We start from the raw sequence: 24,113 nt of genomic DNA, 5'->3' as shown, positions 1-24,113 counted from the left end.
CTTCCATTGTTCCATTGTGACTGTGTATGTGAGGGAGTGGCATTGCTTGACTACAGCACAGTGCTGTGCATAAAAGCAGACCGACCCAGACGGGAGAATCATTTCTTGTTCGCATTTCTGAGAACGCACATCAGGATGGCCTCCGTATCACTGCCACGCAGGAAGAACCTCTCCGCGCAACAGGCTTTGGCTTTGCTTCAGAAAATGGACGAAGCAGATTCTGATGGAGGAGAGGTTTCATTTGTCCAGCAGGCCACTGATACCTCCTCAGAAGAATCTGAAAAGGAGACGGAACAAGAGCCCAACATGCCTCCACAGAAGAGGCCCCGTGGTACTGGGAAGCCCAGCCAGAGCCACACGGCAAAAGACGGCACTGTAGAGGAGGACATTGCAATGCCCAGTGCAGTAGCAAATCGTTCGTGCTTCACTGCGCAAGCTGGACCCACAGAGTCTGCTAAGGTTTGTCACTGCCATAGTAGATATGATATTTATATAAACCCATTTAGAGTGAGGTTCATGTAAATTTACCATTCTCTATTTGTTTATCTTCCGACAGCGCAAGATTACAAGTGTGCTCCAAAGCTTCCTTTGCCTGTTAGACGTGGGAATGCTGCAGACCATCAGGGAGTGTACGGTCCATCAAGCCCACAGAATAGAGCCGGACTGGAATTTGTCAGTTCATGAACTGATGGCATTCATTTCAATCCTGTTTGTAAGAGCAATCATGTGTCCTGTTGGTGCCATTGTGGATTGCTGGTCAGAAAGATTTCTGGTGCCAGTAATCAAAGAGACAATGCCCCGAGATAGATTCATTTCAATTATGCAACACCTTCGATTTGATGACAGGGACACGCGGGCAGAACGGGTGAAAACAGATAAATTTGCGGCGATCTCCGACATCTGGACACGCTTCAACAAGAACTGTGCTAAGAGTTTCACTCCAGGAGAACACATGACCATAGATGAACAGCTGTTCCCTACCAAGGTTCGTTGTCCATTCACACAGTGTATCGCAGCCAAGCCAGACAAATTTGGGATCAAGAACGTGGTCATGAAACTGATGGAGCCCTTTTTGGATGATGGGAGAAACGTCACAACAGACAATTTCTTTACTTCACTGTCACTGTCGCACAGACTGCTGCAGCGCAAAACGCCGTTATGGGGCACGGTGAATAAAGTCTGGCGTGAACTTACTCAACTTGTGCGGATGTATTCCATAAGAGCAGCAACATGCAGGTGGTCAGTAGCGGTTTTCTACAATATGCTGGACCTGTTAGCGGTGAATGCCTACATTTTGTACAAGGCATGTACAGGGTGGACAGGCAAAAGAAGATTGTTTCTGAGTCTTCTAGCTCAGGAACTTCGTTGCCGATTCATGTAGCACAAGGAAATATTAGCACAGACGCAGGCTGCTGAAGCTGCTGCAGCTGCTGTGCCAGGGACTGTAAAGACAACGCAGTGCCAGTGGAATTTACGCAAATTTGCGCAGGGCTAGTAAATCTAGTAGTAGGGACTCGCACCAGGGAAAAAAAAGGCTCAGTAATTCTAGTGTTAAGGTGTGAAACAGCTGTGTACTGCCTTTTGTTCCTGGAGAAGGTATTTAACTGAGAGCCATGCTAGGCTCAGGGAGACTCTGCTGACCCTGCCCCGTGGTCATGTAGGCTCTCCATCAAGCTTGGTTGTCTGTTCTTTGTGTGTTTTGATTAAAGAATGTTAGCTACCGCTCGTCTGCAGGCTTTATTTAAATGGAAAACTTCCACAACAGGCGGGTCTAGCAAAGTGTTGCCAGGGGGCCAGGTAGGGCATTAACAGGGAAAGGGGGGCACAAAGAAATACTTTTCTAGTGTATGAATGTGTGTGTGAATGGGTGGATGATTGTGTATAGTGTAAAGCGCTTTGGGGTCCTTAGGACCAAGTAAAGCGCTTTACAAATACAGACCATTTTACCATTTTTCTTTCTTATTCTCATTTAAAATTTCTCACTGTTATTAAATAATTATCTGAATCTTACAACCAAAGTTTTTATCTGATGTAAAATGTATAGAAATCATACATATACCAACAAGACTGTACATCACTGTCACAACAGTGTTTGTTTTCATTCAAAGGCTTTATGGCTTTAATACCTGGGGGGCCGGTCTCTAGTCAAAATGCCCGATTTTCTGTCCCAGGCCAGTCCTGGCCAACAGGGAAACAAACGCCGACACTGTGCTGCAAGTCTTGGACGACAGTACACCTAAAGCTGGGCAAACACTGCAATTTTCAAACTGCACGATTGGCTCGCAGTTGGTAGGTCACGATGCAGGTCTCACACTATACCGCCCGATGCTCTGATGCGACCTGAGTGCGCACACTGTGCCTCCATATAATGAAGGTTATAACAGAAAATCTGTCGCTCTCTCTCTCTCTGTCTTTCTCTCACACAGACACACCACCACCATCAACTTTGCTAAATTGCTAATGAAAAACATGATCAGGCAGCTGTGATTGAGCAGCAGTGTAAATCCAACTATTTTCACGGTTGTTGTGGTCGTGATAATTTTGTGATGCCACATCGAAAAGGCTTGGATGAGCTTTCCAAAGTTCTACAAGTTGTGCCTCCATCGCTTGTGTCCAGATCACACGCTGCACTACCGTGCTGCACCGTCTTTTTCACCGACGTTTACGTGTTTGCGTGTGAGCAGTGTGAGCGGCTGTGGCGACACGCTCACGAGCGAGCAATGTTTGTTCCCCTCAGAGAAAGAAAAAAAAGGCTGCAAAAGTACAGGGAGGAATGGGAAAAGGAAAACACCTGGCTGGAAAAGTGCACGATAACACATATAAAGCGCACTGCACTGTGTGCCGGTGCACTTTTTCCATAGGCAGCTTCTAGTGGTGGGCACATGAAGAACATGAGGGACGTGAAAGCTCGGGGAACCCTAAACCAATTTTTTGTCCACCAGGCCACGGCAGAAGCAGATATGGTATGTAAACACTGTCTCTTTTTTTAAACCCTCTGGTTAAGGTTAATATGGGCATGTGCAGTGAATATCAGCGCTATGTGGCCAGAAGTGTGATAATATAATTTATTTTGTGTAATAAACAACTGCAAGGATAGATGATTACAACAAATAGATGACTAATACATAAAAGTAATACATGAATAATGATGATGAGTTATGATGCGTACTCAAGCGGGTTTACAAACGGGAGCAAAAGCTGAAATAATGCCTCTACTGAAGCCAATTGTACTAAATGCACTAAATGTGCACTGTTACAAGAATATTTTTCTTTCTATTGTTTTCTATTAATTTATATAATTTTAAGTTAAGCAGGACAGAGTTCTTTTAAAGAAAGATTTACTTATATTCTCAAAAGTTAAGCATGACAGGCTTCTGCTTAAGAAAGAGACCTGTTTTACTGTGTTAATGTTGTCATTTTGAGCTAAAAATAAATGGCTAAATGATTTTCATGTGTTCATGTCACAAAGAATATGCATCTGCTTAAATCAAATTCAAGTCAAATGGTTAAAAAATAATTTCACACACAAAAAAAGAGCTAAAAAATTCACCACACTGGGAAGGGTGAAGACAACTGGGTCGCCCGGCCCTGGCCACGAGGTGTCCCTTATTTATTTCTCATGGAGTTGGCAACCCTATGTTTACATGATCGAAATATCTTGAACACAAACACAAACAAACAAAGAGGAAGACCGCACCGGAAGGAAACAACTACAAGTCCCAGCATCCTCTGTGTTTAGGGAGCAGCAGTGAAAGTGAAAGTATTGAGCCTCCGTTCAGAGCAGCAGGAGGAGGAAGGTGGAGGTGAGGCAGGTGAGTGTTAACATGAATGTTTCTTCTTATGACATAAAATAATTCCACGCTGTTCGTGTCTGTGGGTGAAATGTGAGGCCGGTCGGCTCCTCTGAGCGCTGGTTTCCTGTAAGTAGAGAGGAAGTGAGTTTAGCTGAGCCTCCGTTTAGTGTGAGAGAGCAGGAGGAGAGTGAGAGCTGTGCTGAGGCAGGGTGAGTGTTAACACCGCTCTGACATTACTGTGTCTCTGTGGCGGGAACAACAGGCTCCGTCAGTGGAGGCAAAAATAATCAGACTTTGGTTTTTCAAAGGAAACAACTTTATGTCGGAAGTTCCCGCACGCTCATTGGATAACGATGTGTCAATCTCGAGCTATTAGCCAATGAGCGTGCGGATTCACAGAAAGACCCGCCTTTATCACGGGACTTTAAAAACTACAATGGCGACAGAAACTCGGTGAGTGGAGTTCAGGGTGACGTTATGAAACTGTGACGTTTGAGCCACTTCCTGTTCTCAGTCCCAGCGTCCTGATCACCGAGGTTTCTGTTGCTCTGATATCTGATATTGATTATTAGGGGTGGGTTTTTATAATCGATTCATCGATTAAAATCGATTCTGGCTTGGATAATGTAAAATCGATTCATTAAAATCCTGAATCGATTTTTTAATATAAATTTATTTTGTCCGAAATGCCAGAATCTCTGGTGACATCTCACAAAATTTCAAGAACCACCAAACAGTAAATGAGAGCAGGTACAGGGATTCTGCACATAGACTTAAACACACAGCGCGACCCGCGGATCAGAATCAGTTAGATGTAGCCTTTCTCACAGTCGGGGCTGAAAGCCGACAGCTCGCTGATCCGGGTCCGCGCTTTGTGTTCACGCCCTTTATGCGCTGATTCTAAAGCTGTTAGTTTGATCTCTCTCCAAACAATATTGACCGAATCAGCAGCAAAAGAAGATCCAAACGCTTCACATAAACATCGTCATGAATTCACTCAGACTTTTACTGTTTTGCTTCCATTGCGATGCTCTCTCTCTCTCCCTCTCTCCCTCCCCCTCTCCTCCCCCCCCCCCTCTCTCTCGAACAGTTTCGCTTTCTTCATTATTCGCTTGCTTGTTATGCACAAGTCTACTGTTGTTTACAGCGCTGTCGGCCGCTGTTTTTTCCCCTTTTACATTCTTCCGAAAAGAAAACCTCATTTCTGCTGTTCAATACTGAACAAATTGAAACTTTTTAAAATTATTCAAAATGCAAAATGCTTAGCCATGTCTCTAATAAAACCGCTGTAACGTCAGAGGTAATGTTGATTAATTAATGGTTTTCTTTCGTTTTTGATGTACTGCAGAATATTTTTATAAAATCCCAGGCCAGGAAAATCACCTACATGTTTTTCTGTGTTTTATCCTCAGCTACTTTGACACAAAGGCATCTGCTGTGATGCTCACACCTTGGATAAAGTCTTGAGAGTGTCAGCTTCCTTTTTATAGATACAAAAATATGTAAATGTTCTGATCTGAATTATATCTCTGACTGTCAAAATTTCCCAGATTTAAATCGAATCGAATCGAATTAAATCGAATCGTGGATCGAATCGATTCGGGACCTTGTGAATCAGAATTGAATCGATTCTAGAAATCAGTGACGATACCCAGCCCTATTGATTATATTGGTAAACAGGCTGTAGCATAAACATCAGGTCTGTTCTGAAAACTGTCTTTATTTTTTCAAAGTAAGGGAATATCTGTGGTCTGATACCGCGGGCTCATGGGCTAAGGACTTGGATTGACAAGTCAAGCGCAGATGATTGTGTTGTTTCTTATAAAGGCTTGTGTGTGTGTGCCTTCCTGTGTGTGTCCTTGTGTCAGTGGAACTGAATCAGTGTGTTAGAGAAAGTGCTCCTCTGCTGTGCCGTCATCGTGTGGATGCTTCTTTTAAAGTTGGAACTCATGTTTTTATGATCTGCTTCATTTCATTGAACCTTTATTTCTAACCATGAAGTCCCTTTGAGGTTACAGCCTCCTGGTTAGGTTTAGGCTGTTATTGTGCTTCAGGCTGAAATATGAGGAGTAAGGAGTGGGGCTGGTTAGCCCTCATGACCCTCACCATAACACATACGTCACAGGACAGTGTTTACCACAGAAACTCCATGAAATGATCAATGAGAACTTTAGAAACCCGTCAGTGTGATGCTTCCAGTACAACAGCACCTCTGAGTGTGTGTGTTTACCTCTCAGACTAACTCCACCCTGACATCAAGAAGATGGAGGAAGAGGATGGAGCAGCATCTGCAGCATCCAGCTGTTTGTCTGTGAGGAGTGACTGGTCCAAAGAAGAACCTCTAAACTTCAGTAATGAACCTGCAGCAACAATGTAAGAGAGCTGCTGACTCATTTATTCAGTGTAAATAATGATTTTGATGCAATGGGAGAAGAAAAATGACAAAAACAGTTTTAAAAATGAGGATTAAAATATTACAAACTCTGTTTTTGAGTTTCCTGATGTAGCACAAAAATATATGAACATAACTGTATATAGGACAGATATTTACGGTTCTTTTAGGCAGCACCAAAAAACAAAAAGACTATTTTAAGCTGTCTGAGTTAGTGAGTCAACATGTCACACTGGGTCAAAGGTCAGGGAGTAAAAGTGTGTTTTAAAGGAGGTTTAAAAGCAGCGAGTGAAGGAGCCTGTCGAGGTAAATCGTTCCATAACTGATCAAAGTCAGTTGGTGGACCTCTGTGTGAAATCAAGCATCTGGTTCACAGAGAGGATAACCCTCACATGGGCTGTACAACATTATATAGGGAGACAAAAACAGAGATTATTGTAGCCATCGCTCTCTCGCATGGACGTGGCAGTCTTGCTGTCTGCTGCGAATCCTCCCCGTACCTCCGTGACCTCGTCTGGTATCTGCTCCCTCCTCTGTAAGAGACAGTAAAGGAAAACACGTCTCTGCCCAGTCTTGAAAATCTAATCTTATTGTTCTTCTAGGGCCTCTTCTTCTTGTGGCCTCAGCTAACTGCTAATATTTAAATGGCTAACATTAACATGTGTGCCAGCCAGGTTCACATTTATGATTAACTATGATTAATTAACTGATGTTGAAACTGGAGCTTTACTGACCTCTGAAATTCCTCCTAAAGTGTTATTCAGTGTTGTGACAGTCAGCTGCTTCAGCTGCTGCTGGGATGGGCTGTGGCAAAGAGAACAGAGAAAATCTAAATCAGAGTTTTTCTCTGAATTAAAAGCAAGGAAACAACAATATATTCTACATGGTGAAACTGATGGTTTCTGGTGTTTGGGTCTGTTTTTCTGTATTCATGCAGATAAAGTGTAAACTCAGATGAATTATACCATCAAATGTTAAAGGAAAATATCAGGATGAGTGTCTGTGAGCTGAGAAGGACGTGAAGCGAGCAGTTTATCCCAGAGCTGAAGCTGCTCTGTGTGCAGAGATGAGCTCAGATTCCTGCTGTGATTGATCAACAGTCACAGAAATGTAGACTTGTAGTTATTACTGCAGTATGGTCACAGCAGATACTGATAAACATGTATTATGAGGATGGATGATCAAGTTTCTCACTCTCTCCTTTAAATCTCAGTTTTTTCTTCTTCACAGTTTATCTGTTAATTTATTAATGAATAACACTGAAAGAGTTTCTGTTATATTTCCCCTTGAACATCAGCTTATTAGGGCGGCATTAGGAAATAGCCCCCCTCCAAAGAATGAATAAATGAATGATGATAATAATAAAATGATTCAAAAGCAGAGCTCAGAGTGGTAGAATGGTCAAACATGGATCCACGGGTGGTTCAACTGCATTTGGTGACGTGACCAAAGCAAATCTTTCAAATAATCCCACCATCAACGGGATGTTGTCTCCTTTACTACGGTTACTTTACTTGGTCACCGTGTGAATTTCTTTGAAATGAACCAAATTCTTTTATTTGTTGGTTGTTGCATATTTAACCTCTACAGTCAGGAAAGGAGGAGATGAGGCCTCAACAATGTTGGGTTGTAGCTGTGCTTCAGGTTAGAGTGAGTGTCCATGGAATAAATGTAAGTCAGTGAACTGGAAACATGACTGTGTTCAAACTTTGTTTTCCTTTTTATAATGAGTCTAATCAAAGGTGGACAGAAGTATCTCCACTGTGACTTTTCTGTGTCACCATCAGAGCTTCTGCACAGTGTGGAGAAAGATCCAGAAGCAGAGCTGGACTGCAGACAGCCAGTCAGAGCAGCTGTGTACAAAGTAAGACTGAACATCTGTCTGCTGATGGACTCATTTCTGAAAACTGGACTTCTTGTGTTGTTCAGACATTGAAGAGTTTTCTTTCTCTTTAGTCTCGTTGTTTTTCTTTCTTTCAGCAGATGTTGGTCTGCAGGAGGTTTTAGATGAACATAAGATCAGTCTGAGGAGGAGATGTGAACGTGTGACTGAAGGAAGTGATGAAACAGGAAGTAGAACCCTCCTCAACACCATCTACACTGAGCTCTACATCACAGAGGGACAGAGTGAAGAGGTTCATACCCAACATGAGGTGAGGCAGCTGGAGACAGCTTCCAAGATGGACGCCCTCCATGACGCTCCAATCAGGTGCCAGGACATCTTTAAAGCCTTACCTGACCAACAGAGACCCATCAGAGTGGTTCTGACCAACGGCGTGGCTGGTGTTGGAAAAACCTTCTCAGTGCAGAAGTTCACTCTGGACTGGGCAGAGGGCTTGGAGAACCAACATGTCAGTGTGGTGGTTCTGCTTTCATTCAGGGAGCTGAACCTGATCAGAGATGAGCAGTACAGTCTTCTGGAGCTGCTCCATGTTTTCCATCCAACATTACAGAAGGTCACAGCAGAGAAGCTGGCTGTCTCTCAGCTTTTGTTCATCTTTGACGGCCTGGATGAAAGCAGACTTTCATTGGATTTCACCAACAGGAAGCTGCTGTCTGATGTCACACAGAAGTCATCAGTCAGCCAGCTGCTGACAAACCTCATCCAGGGGAATCTGCTTCCCTCGGCTCTCGTCTGGATAACTTCCCGACCCGCAGCAGCCAATCAGATCCCTCCTACATGTGTTGACAGGCTAACAGAAGTACGAGGCTTCACTGACGCCCAGAAGGAGGAGTACTTCAGGAGGAGATTCAGTGATGAAGAGCTGTCCAGCAGAATCATCTCCCACATGAAGACATCCAGGAGCCTCCACATCATGTGTAGTATCCCAGTCTTCTGCTGGATCACTGCTACAGTTCTGGAGCACATGTTGACTACAGAGCAGAGAGGAGAACTGCCCAAGACCCTGACTGACATGTACTCACACTTCCTGCTGGTTCAGACAAAGAGGAAGAAGAACAAGTACCATGAGGGACGTGAGACGAGTCCACAGGAGCTGACGAAGGCTGATAGGAAAGTTCTTCTGAAGCTGGGGAGGCTGGCGTTTGAACATCTGGAGAAAGGAAACATCATGTTCTACCAAGAAGACCTGGAGCAGTGTGGTCTGGATGTGACAGAGGCCTCGGTGTACTCAGGAGTTTGTACAGAGATCTTCAAAAGAGAGTGTGAGATCTTCCAGAAACCAGTCTACTGCTTTGTTCATCTGAGCATTCAGGAGTTTCTGGCTGCTGTCTACATGTTCCACTGTCACACCACCAGGAAGACAAAGGTGCTGAAGATGTTTCTAAAATCAGAATCTTTCACCAAGATGATTTTCAGTTTTTTTGATGACAAAGATCTCCAATCACTTGATGTATTTCTGAGCAGAGCCATGTATAAATCCCTCCAGAGTAAAAATGGCCACCTGGACCTGTTTGTTCGCTTCCTTCATGGCCTCTGTCTGGAGTCCAACCAGAGACTCTTAGTAGGTCTGCTGGGTCAGACAGAGATCAGTCCAGGAACCATCCAGAGAGTCATCAACAACCTGAAGAAGATGAACAGTGATGAAATCTCTCCTGACAGAAGCATCAACATCTTCCACTGTCTGATGGAGATGAACGACCTCTCATTATTTCAGGAGATCCAAGAGTTCCTGAAGTCAGAGAACAGATCAAAGAAGAAACTCTCTGAGATCCAGTGCTCAGCTCTGGCCTTCATGCTGCAGATGTCAGAGGAGGTTCTGGATGAGTTGGACCTGCAGAAGTACAAAACATCATGGCAGGGACGACAGAGACTGATTCCAGCTGTGAGGACCTGCAGAAAGGCTGGGTGAGTCCAGATGTGATCATTAACATCATTGATCAGTGTAGGTTAGTAGTTTAATGTTGAAAATAAAATCAGATTGTAACCACAAAGTGTTTGTGTCCGTACGCTGCAACCTTCCACACCATTCCTTTATTGTACAGACTCAGCAGCAGCTCCATGGATCCCAAATCCAAGAGTGGAGAACAGATTTGAAGTGTGTCACATCCATGCAGTCACAGCTGTTTCCACCATGTTTCCACTGATATTAATCCTGTTCAATGACACGTTTCATATCAGTGAATATGTTCTTTAGGACGTCCACTGACATGTTTAAGTGTCCTGCTGGAAATCACTCAAATCATCCATGAAATCCATGAAAAATCCTTTTAGTGTTTCTAACTTCACCCTCTGTCCTCTCTCTCTCTCCATCCTCCTCACTGCTTCTTTCACTGATAATCACACAAACATTGTATTCAGCTACAAAATAACACAATAATATCATCTGATGATCATTATTATAAGAGCAGGATCCATATTTGATATCAGAGTAACACACTGCTTGGTTATGTGCAGTCATCATCAGTGACTGTGGGTCAAACAGAAGCTCTCTGATTGGTTGCTGACCTTGGTCACCTGTCCACTCTCACCTGTTTGTGTTTGCTCTCTCTTTGCTGTCTCCATCCTCTCTCTCCTTTCTCTCCCTCTCTGTCTTTGTACGTCACTCAGGTCCAATGGAAACAGTGACCTTTACAAACCAATCAAAGACAAACTGATCCATGTCAGGTTATAACAATATTCAAAGTGAATACAGGCTGCTGCTGGACACAGACAGGTAACATCATTTTGACTTGCTGTCACCTGGATCTGGACTCATAAACACTGAAGCCCTGAACAGGAATACAAATCATTTTCTGCCAACTAGCGACACACCAGCAGATAATGGCTCAGAAAGCTCAAATGAGCCAATCATTTCTGTGTTTAGTTCCCCTGAAATCAGATCTGATATCAGCAGCTCTGAGTTCATTCATCATTATTGTCCAGTGATGAGATTTCTGCTCCGTTTGGTAACAGTCAGCAGGTTTTTCCTGCGTGTGGACGTGAACAGTCGTACCTGACAGCAGGTAGCAAACAGAGATCATCTTTCCAGCTGGAACTCTTCACTGAGCTGAACTCATTCAAAATGTTCTGGAGTCAAAACAGGAAACAGTCCAAATGTGTGTCTTCACTCTGACTCTGGATCAGATCTCAGTGACAGACTGTGGACATTATGGAAGCCTAAATGTGACACCATCTTCCTCCTTCATCTGCAGATTAAAGCCAAACAAAGATTCTCATTAAAAGTCTGCAGGTCTGAGAGAGACTCAATCGTTGTGTCATGTCAAACACAGTAAGAGGAGCTGAAGCACAGATGTGAAGAGCAGATTCATCAGATTATGACCTCACTCTGTTTTGTCTTCATATACATTCAGTCTGTGTTTATAATGCAGATTTTCTGCTTTTATAATAACACATTTTATATTTTCTATCATCACAGACTGACTCGGTGTGGACTCTCAGAGTCTCACTGTGAAGTTGTGGCCTCAGCTCTGAAGTCCAACCCCTCCCATCTGACAGAGCTGGACATGAGTGGAAATGATGGCCTCCAGGATTCAGGTGTGAAGCTTCTGTGTGCTGGACTGGAGAGTCCAAACTGTCGACTGGAGACTCTGAGGTGAGTTCACTGACTGCGGCTGTTGTTGTTTTTCTATATTTCAGGTCTTTGATGTTTGAAACTTTCTTTAGTTCCGAAATGTTCAGGATGTGTCTGAAGACAAATGTGAAGAAGTTTGAGTGCTTTCAGAAATGTTGTCTTTCCAAATGACTGAACAACAGTTTTTCCTTTTGGCTCCAAACAGAAGTGACAGACTTGAGCAGGGTTCATTTAAAGGCTGACAGAAGTGGAGTGGTGACGGGGAGATGTTTGACAGGACAGTGTTTCAGCCTCCACAGGTTCATGTTGTGCTCCATCAGTCAGTGAAGATGAAGTCAGTGCTGATGAGGCTGTAGAGTGTGTGAGGGATGTGAATGAGGATGATGAAGATCTGATGATAGCAGATAAAAACAGGCTGCAGAGACTTTGAGCCATACAGGGCACACAGTGTGTGTACAGAACAGCTGAAATCATTATGGAGGCCTCACTGGAATATGGAAGCATCACAGTACAGCTTCAGTGAAGCATTAAAGTCTCTGATATGAGATGAGAAATGAAGCAGCCAGAGCTTTTTCATGAGTGGAAATCCACTGTGACTGTGAGCTGCTGCTACAGCCTCCAGATTAGCCAGCAGCTCATCCTGCTCAACATTTTCTCACCAACTTTAATGGAAGTGTGATGTTTTCAGCTGGAGTGATGGTCAGGGTGGCCTCCCTCTCCTCTTCTTCTCCTCTTCCTCTTTCATTTGTAAAGCCACTTCTGCTGCTTTCATTCATTTGGAAGTCCTGTAGCTGAGTTTGGGAGAGACTAACAGCCTCGGCAGCAGAGGGGAGAAAGGCTGTAACACCACCACTTTACTCTGTTCTACCTGTCACATCATTTTATCAGGAAACAAATATGCTCATGTTTTTACTATGTTTGTCTTGAAGATGTAAGAAGATCACATGGTGCTTTTTATTATTGTGTTGGTTTGTTTCCTGTCTCTTGGATGGAGCCAAGCTGTGCGTGGCCCCTGGGCCTGTGGTCAGAGTGTGTGCTGGATAATCCGGCCCAGGATGAGGCCAAACTGACATGGGATGAAATGTCAGTCACATAATTGAGCTTAGTGTAGTTTCATTTCTGCACAATTTAAAAACAACCAAAACTTTGTTCTGTCTTTTCTATGTTATACTGTAGACTTTCTCTGATACTGTGTCCAAAAGGAGCAGCTTTTACTTTGAAGGGGAGGCGTCTCTGTTTCCTCTTCAGGTTGGATGATGGAAGCAAATTAGTAGCTGTGTCCCAAAACGTCGGCTGCATCCTCCAGAGGCTGCATTTGAAGGCCGATTACGTCACAGCCAGGCGATGAAGGCTGTCCGTATTTGTCGACTCCTTCAAATGTGCCCGACAAATGCGTCCTTCATTTCCCCGAATTTGAAGGATTCGTCGGGTGTGTCCTTCGTGGCCCACCATATCCCAGAATTCATAGCGCGGCCCAGCCAAATTTCAGCTGCCAACAATGGCGGCAGCTACTAAGTTTTCAAATTACTCTTATTAATCTTTCTGGGTCACAAAATAAACTTTTAACATATTTTCAGGTGAGAAAGTAGCTGTGTAAACTTCAAATATCTGCTTGGTTTATCAAGACATCGCATATATGCTAAAGTGTGCCGACCTTTTTGGGAGACGTCTGTTCCCCACCCACTCGCTAGCAAGCCGGGGGGTTCAATGGTCACTCCAGCCGGCGAGAGCAGCGGACGCCCGGCTTCATCGTTTTCAGACCCCGCTCTTTCGCTACTCAGGTGAAACACGATATATAAGTCACTCGGATAACTTAAAAATGTAATTGTTTGCCTTTTTTCTGTGTTTTATTTGTTCCGGAGTAAATCGGTTTGGCTGAGATCAAAGTTCCTCCGGGATTTTCACACAGCTGAATAAACGTTAAACAGGAAACTGATTAAACAGAAGTGTGAGACGGTCGAGAATTTACGCCAGTGTCCTGTTATATTTTAGATAGCAAGGAGCAGACGGCCGAGTTTATTAAACTCCACAAAGACAGCGGTGACGCAAATCTGAAGGCTAGACCGTCCCATTTCACAGCCTCGCACTTCCAGCCTTTTCGGTCTTTGAAGGACCCGGCCCACGTAGACCGCGAATACCGGGTCCTCCGAAGGATGCAGCCGACGTTTTGGGACAAAGCTAGTGTGTGATGTTCTTTCAGTGTTGCACTTTGTAGACACTCCCTGAGCACTGGTCTCACAGCCAGCTGCACATAGAGACCAGTGTTGTTAGTCCAGGTCAGAAGATGACTTGTTGGAATGAAAATGAGCTTGTAGTTTGTCTGCTTTAATAATGTGACTGGAAAAAGGTGTTGGACTTCAAATATGTCCATTTCTTTCACACTTCACCTTTAAAAGTGAAGCCTTGTGGTTCCTGGAAGGAAAAACACGACTTTTTCAAGTCTTTGTCCTGTTTTTATGAGAAATGTACGACTTTAATGTGAAACATTCAGAGTTTTTTCTCTTGTTGTGTTTGTTTGAAGCTGCTTCCTGTTGGCTTCCTGTTGGTTTGCCTGCAATAATGCCAAATCATAAGCTACTCAGTCGACATGATGTGGTTCTGCAGCATCACACATTAGCATGTTTTATCTCATTATCTATGACCTCAGCACATTGAAAATAACACTAAAAGCCTTTCAAGAGTGATATGAATTAATTTAGAACTCACCGGAAAGAAAATGCCGTGAGCAAACCAACAAAAAGCTGGGGATTGCAGAGAACTCGATATCCCCTCGTCTCACCGCTGCAATCCAAGCCTGACGTCTTTGTTTAGTAATATCGGATACATGGGATCCCTCACGTTGCCTCCAGGACAGAAAACGATGAAAAGAGAGCCCGTTATCCAGCTTCTTGCCTTCACGATCGTGTGATCTAACGTTGCAACCGACAACACAACACGTACGATCCATAGCTGAAATGGTATCCTTTGGCTGGCCTACTGTCATGGCGGAAGGGGGCATGGCCCATCTCCCGTGACATCACGCTCCAAAGCCCTATAGGTGGGAAAATGTACCATGTCGACCAATCAAAAATGATATGGAAACATGACATTTGGTTGTTTAGCAAAAGGGGGAAGTTTTAGGAGTGACCGGCAAGAGAGAGCGAGTGAGCGAAAGAGAGAGAGAGTTTTGATACATGAGAGATTTGTGACGTTTACCGTGTTTGGTCTCAAGTTAGTTTGTTGTCTTGTGTATTTAGTGTGTAGCTGTTGTTTTGTTTTGTGTGTCAGTTCTACTAGTGATCGTCACAGTTGCTGCCTTAAAGCCAACAAAGGCAGATTGCAGTGTAAACGCTGAGTGACACACCTGCTGTCAGACCTGCAGGTTTATCCCTGTGCTGTTCTCATATGTGTTAGAGTGACACAAACTATTGTTTGACACCTGATTGTTCTGTAAATAGTTTGAAATGATTATATGAAAAATGTCTGAGCCTTGGCTGCATTTTTTGGTAAATAGTACCATATAACTTTGTTGTTTGCAAAACGTGTGCGTATTTTTAAAAATGTACAATCTCTATTTGCATTTCAAGTTATGAAGATGATTCGTTAAACATGTGTGTGGTTTTTACAGTCAAAATATCACTTTCTACTTGTATTTTAAATTTTGTCTGAATTTAGATAAATTGTGCTGATACAGTTGGTCAAAATGAGAAAATAACAGATTGGCAAGATAAACTGTTTTTAAAGGTAAAATATAGAGGCCACATCAAAAGTAGTCAAGAAGGGTTAAAGGCTAAAAGCAAAGTTGTCACCAAGTACTGTTTATATTTGTGTGTATTGCTGCAGCTTTTTTGAGTATTAATTTGGTGCCTTTGTGTGAAATAATGGTATTGTGAGTGATCCATATAGTCACAAAGAATAGCCACTTGTTTCTGTGCTACCAAAGTTCCCCGGCTTTCATTCAAAATGTGTTTATCGTCAGCACCTGCACATTAAACTACTTAAACATTATAAATGTCTTCAAGCTCACACTGAGGCCTGTGGGGTACTATCAGCCACTGAGACAGTACACACATTTATATGTGTTTGTATATGAATATTTCATACTTTAAGACTGCCTGTTTATTTAAGGGAGATGAACAAAATACATTGGAATTGTACAAAATAATATCATGGATGATAAATTAAATAGATTTTAAGTAGATGCTTGTGCATTCTTAAAGTCTTATATGTTGAACTGAACTATGTGATCTGTTCAAAGCCTTAATCTTAATTTGAAGTGAAATGTGCATTTTGAGTTTATACACTATGTATATAAGGCGACCGTTTCCTTTTGCAGTATTTTTGTGTGGTGTACTTTTCTATGTCTTAACAAAAGGGGAACAAAGGTGTTTAAGTTCACCTAGGATGATGTGTTTTAATTTTCACATGGTCTTGCTTGAATTTGACCCTGACAAAGGCGTATGAACTCTGTCAGCTGTTTGGAGTTTCCATTTTCTAAACTTCTACATTCTGAACCTTCTTCAGCTCTGAACAGATGATGAAACACTGAATGATTTCAAGCTCACACTTTGTCTAATAAACTTACATCTTTCATTCTTTATACAGATTGTGGGGCTGTGGTTTGTCAGAGATCAGCTGTGATTATCTGGCAGCAGCACTGAAGTCCAACCCCTCCCATCTGAGAGAGCTGGAGCTGACCAGGAACTACAAGCTGCAGGATTCAGGAGTGAAGCATCTGTGTGGTTTCCTGGAGAGTCCAGGATGTGGACTTGAAACTCTGGGGTCAGTCAGCATGTTTTAGTTGTGCTGAGATGAATATGATGTGAAAGTTGTGCTGACACTAAACTGCAGACATCAGGCTGATATTATACTGATCCACACTGAGGATCTTCATGGTAAAGTCTGTTTTCTTCTTCTCTGGTTTAGTCCATTGACTGCAGCAGAACAATGTTCACATTTCAAACCTTCAAAGAAGAAGAAAAATCCTCCACTGGATAATTCACTGTGAAACTCTCCAACTCTTCATTCCACCTTAAAGTCTGTCTGACACTGAAATCCAAAGCAAAATGTGCGTTTGTTTTACAGACAGCAGTCCAACACAAACATACACACATCATCCAAAACACAGTCCAACATCCAAATCTCCTCCACTGCCAGCATGAATGATGGGAAAGAGAAGGAGGAACACTCTGACATTCAGGGTTAGAATGAGTTTCATGAAGCAGACTGTGAAGATCAAAGCTGCATTAGAAAGCTTACATGAATGAATGAGTGGACAGAAGTGGACAGAGATCATCTGAAGCACTTCAAAGGCTTTAAATCAGCACATTTCTCTTTATTCTTTATCAACTCTGTTAGTTTCTCTCAGTTTTCTGTGGAATGAAGCTAACAGCAGGCTAATAAGATGCTGACCAATAGGTTTCTATTAAAGGTTGTAATTTGTATATGAAAAAGTGCTTTGGCTCAGCAGGGATCAGCTTACAGGTAGAATACAGCTGCTGGATGGGATTAGCATGTCATAGCTATCTACCAAACTGCTAACTGGGGGATTTCAGGCCATCTATGGATCATTTTTGCTAACTGTTTATTCAGCTTAGGCTCACAGGGCTGCAGCCTGTGCCCTAGCTGTCATAGGGCAAGAGGCGTGGTCCACCTGCACAGGTGAGCAGTCCATCACAGGGCCAACAGAGAGAGACAGAGAAGCACTCTCTCACATCCACACCTACAGCCAATTTAGAAGCACCAATGAACCTAAGCAGCATTTCATTGGACTGTGGGAGAACATCCAACCTCCACAGAAAGGCCAACAAGCTTCAACCTACAACCTTCTTGCTTTAAGGCACTAGTGCGAACCACATTTCCCCATTTCAGCCCAAATCCTGCATCTTCCTGTTTCTGACTCCAGGCCAGCTCCACTAACACTTTCTCATCAGACACTGCCACCTAGTGGAGGAAGTCTTAGTTCCATTTGAAGCTTCAGATTACAGTTAGTTCCTTTACAAAGAGGTGGAGGTGGTGGGGCCACAGCGCCATCATCACTGAGTGCCATAGGACACTTAACCTTTGTTTCCATATGCTGGGAACTTCCTGTTGTTCCAAGGAGGACGGGAAAATGTGTGAAAATCTCCCAGTCAGTTCCTCACAGCACACTTCAATCATTTCCCTCCCACAGCATCAGGACCAGGGCTTTTTCTCTCTTTGGTCCCACTAAGAGATTTCCACACAAACACCTCATCAGTGGGACTCTCAGAGCTACCAGCCCTTTGCTACAATCACAAAGCTCTTCATTGAAATCAATGATATCAAAGCTGGAATCAAATGAGTCCAAGTCTTCTGCTGATTCAGCATCACATTCATCTTTGCTCCTTGTTCTGCATCCCCACCATGGACTTCATTCCTTTCCAAGCCAGCTTTGAGTGTCCTTTATTCAGCTCATCCTCTGCTTTACTTTTACACCTGATTTTAGCTGCTTTATCTCTCTTTCAACAAGTTTCTGTGCCTCAATCTTTTTCTTCTCTCCCTCATAACAAGACAGCTTCTTCTGCCTGAGAACATGTTGGAGTGATTTACTAATCCAGGGCTGCTTATTGGGGAAAATACTTCCTGTTTCCAAAGTAATCCCCATTTTTCCCAGAAAGAAATGTAAGTAGAAATCGATGATCTAAGTGAGAACATGAGCCTTTAAAAAGTCCCAGTGGGTGCAGTCAAAGCAGTCCCTCAGTCCCAGTATAGAGTCTTTGGTCCAGACTGGAACAAGTGTGTGCCCAGTTTGAGCTCTCTTCAGTGCTGTGACCTGACAGACCCAGAGGGGCCATCACATCACATTTAGAAGCTCCCCTAATGGAGCCACAACACATGTCCAACACTTAGTCTGTCTTGTTGGACCAACTGGAAGAAATGATTCAAGGACTTAGTCACAGAACAGAGATTCAAATCTCCAAAATCCAACTGGCTGCATCAGGACATATAGTCTGAAACTCTGCACAGTTTCCTGTTTGAAGCTGCTTCCTGTTGGCTTCAGCTGTTTGGAGTTTCCATTTTCTAAACTTCTACATTCTGAACCTTCTTCAGCTCTGAACAGATGATGAAACACTGAATGATTTCAAGCTCACACTTTGTCTAATAAACTTACATCTTTCATTCTTTATACAGATTGAGTCTCTGTGGTTTGTCAGAGATCAGCTGTGATTATCTGGCAGCAGCACTGAAGTCCAACCCCTCCCATCTGAGACAGCTGGACCTGAGCTGGAACAACCTGAAGGATCCAGATTTGAAGCAGCTGTCTGATCTTCAGCAGAGTCCAGACTACAGACTGGAGACTCTGCTGTAAGTAGAGTGATGGAGTGAGTGGGTGGTGCTGTCAGCAGTATTGTACTAAACACAGTCAGTATGAAACAAAGATCCAGTGTTTCCTGTAAAGCTGCAGCTTCTCAGTGAAGCTGTGAGAGGAGAACGGTGACAGGCTTCAGGATTGGACACAAACACTTCCTGTTTCTCACCTTTATGGTCACCATGGTAACGGCTGACACGCTCTGATCAAACGCTGTCAACAGCCAATCAGCTCTCTGAACAAAGCAGCATGCAGACCAATGACTGCATTCATTTCCAAGTTTAAAGCAGTGAAGAACACAGTCTGTAGGTGAGGAAGAATTTAGTGAGAGCAGATGTTTGGATGGAATTCCTCCAGTTAACAGCTGGAACCGTCCATCTGGATTGTTGGGCTTGTTGTTGGGGTTCCTACAGAGCTCAGAGTGGACACACCAAGGTTCTTCTAATGAATGAAAGTCCAAACTCAAACTAGGAGGGAAAAACATTTTCATCAACTTCAATAAAAATCCAAAGATTAGAAAAAGTGAAGCAACAATGAGTCCTAGTACAGTCCCAGCACTGAAGTCCCTGCTGCTCTTTATACTGGATGTGCTGCATCTCTGACTGACAGCTGATGAAGAGTCTCTGGAAACACTCGTTTATCTCCTCTGCTCTTCCTTCTTCTCTCTGCAGGTGGTGATGATGATGGTAAACAGGACGGTGTGTGTGCTGAGAGAGGAGGAGCTGTGTCCTGATGATCCAGAGAGGTTGAAGCAGCAGCAGCTTGTGTGTAGAGACGCTCTGACTGGGCCATGTTACTGGGAGGTGGAGAGGAGAGCTTCATCCAGCAGTGACTGACAGAGGAATGAGAAGAAGTGCAGATGACTGTCAGTGCTGCAGAGTGAACTGCTCTGAGAACAGCTCCACTGTCAGACACAATGTAGAGTCCAGCATCATCCCTGTGTGTCCCTCTGGATCTGACAGAGGATCATCAGTGTATCTGGACTGCTCTGCTGCTGCTCTGTCCTTCTACAGTCTCTGCACAGTCTCTGTCTGACTCTGGCTTCAGACCCTCCTGGATCAAACTCACCTGGAAAGACTTTCAAACATCACTCAATAGATTTGAATACAGAATATATTTGATATATACTGTAGATGTACTGTAGAGTTGCAGTTTGTCACTTGTAAATACAGTCTGTGAGCAGCTGTGAGCTGAAAGATCTTTCTAGAAACACGAAATGTTTTCACTCTTCTGTTGCTTTTTCATATATTTCCACAACATTAATATTGATCCCACCTGTCTCACCTGTTTCATGCTTTTATACATAATAACAGGACACGTGTGATCTGAGCGCTGCTGTGGTTGCTGTGCTGCACGTCTTCATTTAGATAACAGAGACATCTAGTGGTTCAGAGGGAGAACTGCAGGAGGTGGAGCTGTGTTTTAGCATGGAAAACTTTTTATCTTTTAGGCGCAGATACAAATATGACAAGTATCAGTGTGAGATACAAAAGGTCACATCAGTCAGCAGAGGGAACAGTGATCACACAGCAATGTAAGAATAGAAACATAACAGTGAATCTGGACATGTATACAGAGGGAAGCAAACAAACAGGATGTAACACTACATTAAAGCCACAAATGGGAAGAAAACAAACACAAAGGAAAATATATTTGATCTCAGGAATCCAAATGTTGACAAAGAATACAAACACACATGGAGGGGAAAAGACAGCTATTTTTATTTGAAGTTATGTGTTTCCCGTACATTTTTGGCATTTATATTCTTGGTTGCTCTCTTTATATTTTGCACATGCAAAATGTGCCCATCTTTGGCAAGATTCATACTGCACCTGGAAAGGAAAAATAAATGGCTCATATTCTGTTTGGTGAATACTATTACTCAACATTTTAATTATGATTGGCAAGTAATGATACTAAGACTTATGTGTTTCTTTTGTTTTGTTTTGTTTTACCATTTCAATCATGCTGCGGTCAGTGTTAGCATCTAACATGGAGCAAACAATGCAGTAGTCCTCAGCGTTCCCTGAAACACAATCATAGTTAGGTTTTAATCAAACATTATTTATTGAATAATTAAAAAATAATAGTACATTTTTTCCAAATATACTTCCTGGAAAATTAGTCTAAATTAGACTTTGAGAAGGGTCTTATCTGAAAGTGTTTGAAGAGCACTATTTGTACTGTGCTGTTTGAAAAGCACTATTTAAATTGGAAGTACGCACTAATGTGATAAGGACTTTACTGGACTTACCTCGATTTTCAAGTAGGGTGCAAGCTATCTGCATTCGCTCCAGCACAACTGCCTCTGTAGTGGTTGACACCTCACCGACCTCTCCAAAATCAAGGTAGTGTTCTGCAAACTGTGAGATTGATCATAATTAGAATGTAAAGTCTTAATTAGGTAAAGGATAGGATAATTATAAGCCACAAGGCTTCAGCCTTTTCCTTTTTCAGTTACTGTATGATTAAGTACTTCTATGATCATCTTTGTTGTTGTTGACCGAAATAACTTTCACTTCACTTAAATTCACTTAAAGTCTTAATTCTAGCTAACAAGAAACTGAATCATTTGAATACGGGTTACCTTTAACAGTAAAACTCCACAACTGCTGGAATCCTGTCGCTTGTTGTGTTGCATAGTCTGTAACTGCCACTCCATGGTGTCTTCATGCCCTCTCATCCTCAGAAAATTCCTAGTTGAACAAAAGTGTTTGTAATGAAACAAGATTTTTTTTTTTTTAATCTAAGAATAACACCTCAGTATCATACATACCTCCAGTTGCGCAGAATTTTCCTGTCATAAACACCTTCATTCCCATGGGGTCTATGAGCAGTATTTTCTGTGCAGAAATGTTGACAATCTAAAGAAAAAGTTAAATTAAAAATTACAATTGTTTGTGCCACTGAAAACTTATTTAAAAATAACACTTTGTGCAAGAAACTGCTTCACAACATAGAATATAATTGCTGATAAAGGTTCTTTCTGCATATACTGAAACTGGGTATTATGATGTCACAGATGTCACAACATCTGTGTTGTGGTTGATAACATTTTTTCCTGTTGAAGTGAATGGGTGAAACCTTATCAGAGTTTTGCAATACAAACCCCCCGACCTACCCGCACATTTTAAACTATTAATGGTCTCTGCACTGCAAATGCTTCAGAAGGAGCAGAACCTCGAAATCAGAATCAACAATGATAAGTTCTCTTACCTCATCAGAAACCACCGTGACCCCTGCAGTGTTCGAAAAGAGGAATCCAATAACTTGTATGGTCCAACAGCTGCCTCCAAACGCCCAGTATCCTTTGCACTCCATAGCCTCTTTACTAAAAGAAAAATATGATAAGTTAGCTCAGGCATGCATGAGATTTGTAGTGGATAAGCTTGGTAAAGGCCGACGGGCCACAACAGGAAAAAAGTCAATACAATAGGCATGCATTTACACGCAGAGAAATAGGAAAGGTACAGCGGGTGGGCAAAATAGAAAATTACTGACAGGCAGATCCATTTCCAGACTTCCACAAGCTCAGTGCATGTTTCTTTACATCCAATATGAGTTGAAGACTGCAAAATGCAAACAAAGTCATGCAACAGTCAATTAAGTTGCAACACCAAACTGGCAACAAATGACCAACTGGTCAAAAAGAGTTGTTCACTATGTCACCTTCATTTTCTAAGCTTTGTTTCCGGGAGGGAAGTTCTTGTTCACGCGTTTCTGGTCCTGGAACACAATTAAACTCCTTGTGTCAGCCATTTTGGGTGCATAATGAATCCTCTGGACTTTGCTGGCACTGCGGGTTAGCAGTAGGATGGCAGGGAGGCATCTTCAGGTCTGTGCTGCTGTTCACCGTCTGACTGCGAGTTGGGTATTTTTACTTGTCACTGATATTTACATGGTGGCTTCTTCTGTATGGCTTGATATGGTCAATGCTGTAGTGATTTCTTAAAGTTGCTCCTTCCGTGTTTTTTTAATCTCACACATTTGCCAGCGATGTCTTGAATTGTGTAGGGTCCTGAAAAATCTGGATCAAGTCTTCCTCCCTTCCTTCCACGTTTCATGTTCAAGAGAAGAACTTCATCTCCAACGCTGTACACAAGGTTTCTGTACTTCTGGACTCATCTAGCATAAGCTTCCTTTTGTAAGTCTTGGGACTTTGCCATATTTTCCTCTACAGTTTTTTTTTAAACTTGCTCTTGTGCGTCTCTTGTAGAAGATACAAAGTCACCGTAAGTCGACTCCTCAGGGAGAATGATGGAGGACAGCTAAAATTTTCACATTTTAAATTACAATTAGTCCACCACCAGCACCTTTGTTTTGGCCACATTCAGTTTCAGGTGATTCTCCTCACACCACCTCACGAACCGACCAATCAGTCCTCTGTACTCCTCTTCCCTTCCCATTCCCTCTTTAATCCAGGATCTCAACCAGTTTGTTATGTTCTCTCTTATAACTTAACTGGTAAAGTAACAACACATTTTTGGTTGTTAGTAACTTACTTTATTAACCATGTTGTGGAACGGCACAGGCATATCAATGCGCACATGCACCACGCTTGGTGTTCTCTACTTTACCACAAAATATAGACTGATTTTACTAAATACATCACAGCTCCTCCCATCCAGCTTTGATGAACACATTAAGTATCAAACAATCGAGATATTTTCAGGTAAATGCCGTAACCCAATAATTGTACTTAAACTGAAATATGACACCTACTCAGTGATTTACAACATAGAGGTAGGTTGTTTCCTCTTAAACATTTTAACTGCTTTCCTTACAAAATGAACTGGAAACCTATAAGTTCAGTCTCTGAGGTGCTCTGCGATTTCTCTCAGGGTAACGTCTGCCTGTTTGGTCAGAGTCCATAGTGCTCTGTGTGGAAAGTTCAGGTGTTTGAACATTGGTGGTTTCACGTAAACCCTGAACCTCAGGTGGTGAAGCGAGGGCAAACTCTTCTGAATCTTGAAGTGTAGATGTGTCCTCTCAGGTTGCTCTGGAACCACGTGACATTCTGCATCTAGAATCTGATCAACATGTCTACACCAGACTAAGTTGGCTCCAACATTTATGGTGTATATCAGCGGTCCGGTCCGTGAACGAATCGTGCCAGAATGCCATTTCTGACTTGGGTCTCTGTA

At 42.7% G+C, this 24,113-nt stretch overlaps 3 protein-coding genes across 3 annotated transcripts in view; all 3 read left to right on the top strand.

Annotated features, from left to right (window-relative positions):
• LOC145425247 (ribonuclease inhibitor-like) overlaps positions 1-20,833 on the top strand; it is a 56,952-nt gene extending 36,119 nt beyond the window's left edge. The window contains exons 2-3 of the mRNA XM_080298277.1: positions 18,792-18,965; positions 19,641-20,833. Of these exons, the coding sequence (XP_080154403.1) occupies positions 18,792-18,965; positions 19,641-19,647 (181 nt within the window). The 3' untranslated portion in view covers positions 19,648-20,833. The remainder of the gene's footprint in view (positions 1-18,791; positions 18,966-19,640) is intronic.
• LOC145426054 (uncharacterized) lies at positions 116-1,720 on the top strand. Its single transcript, XM_080299609.1, has 2 exons — positions 116-459; positions 557-1,720. Exons 1-2 carry the CDS (start codon positions 136-138, stop codon positions 1,379-1,381), a joined length of 1,149 nt encoding a protein of 382 aa, XP_080155735.1. The 5' UTR covers positions 116-135; the 3' UTR covers positions 1,382-1,720.
• Positions 3,153-11,685, top strand: LOC145419313 (protein NLRC3-like). Its single transcript, XM_080299701.1, has 5 exons — positions 3,153-3,812; positions 6,032-6,167; positions 7,974-8,050; positions 8,167-9,994; positions 11,505-11,685. The coding sequence occupies exons 2-5, from the start codon at positions 6,058-6,060 to the stop codon at positions 11,683-11,685; spliced, it is 2,196 nt and encodes a 731-aa protein (XP_080155827.1). The 5' UTR covers positions 3,153-3,812; positions 6,032-6,057.
• Positions 20,834-24,113: the final 3,280 nt, after the last annotated feature.

This window comes from Astatotilapia calliptera, chromosome 3 (assembly GCF_964374335.1).
Source record: "Astatotilapia calliptera chromosome 3, fAstCal68.1, whole genome shotgun sequence".
NCBI classification, from domain to species: Eukaryota; Metazoa; Chordata; class Actinopteri; order Cichliformes; family Cichlidae; genus Astatotilapia; species Astatotilapia calliptera.
The sequence above is the reverse complement of the archived record's forward strand: the minus strand, read 5'-3'. Positions and strand labels throughout refer to the sequence as shown.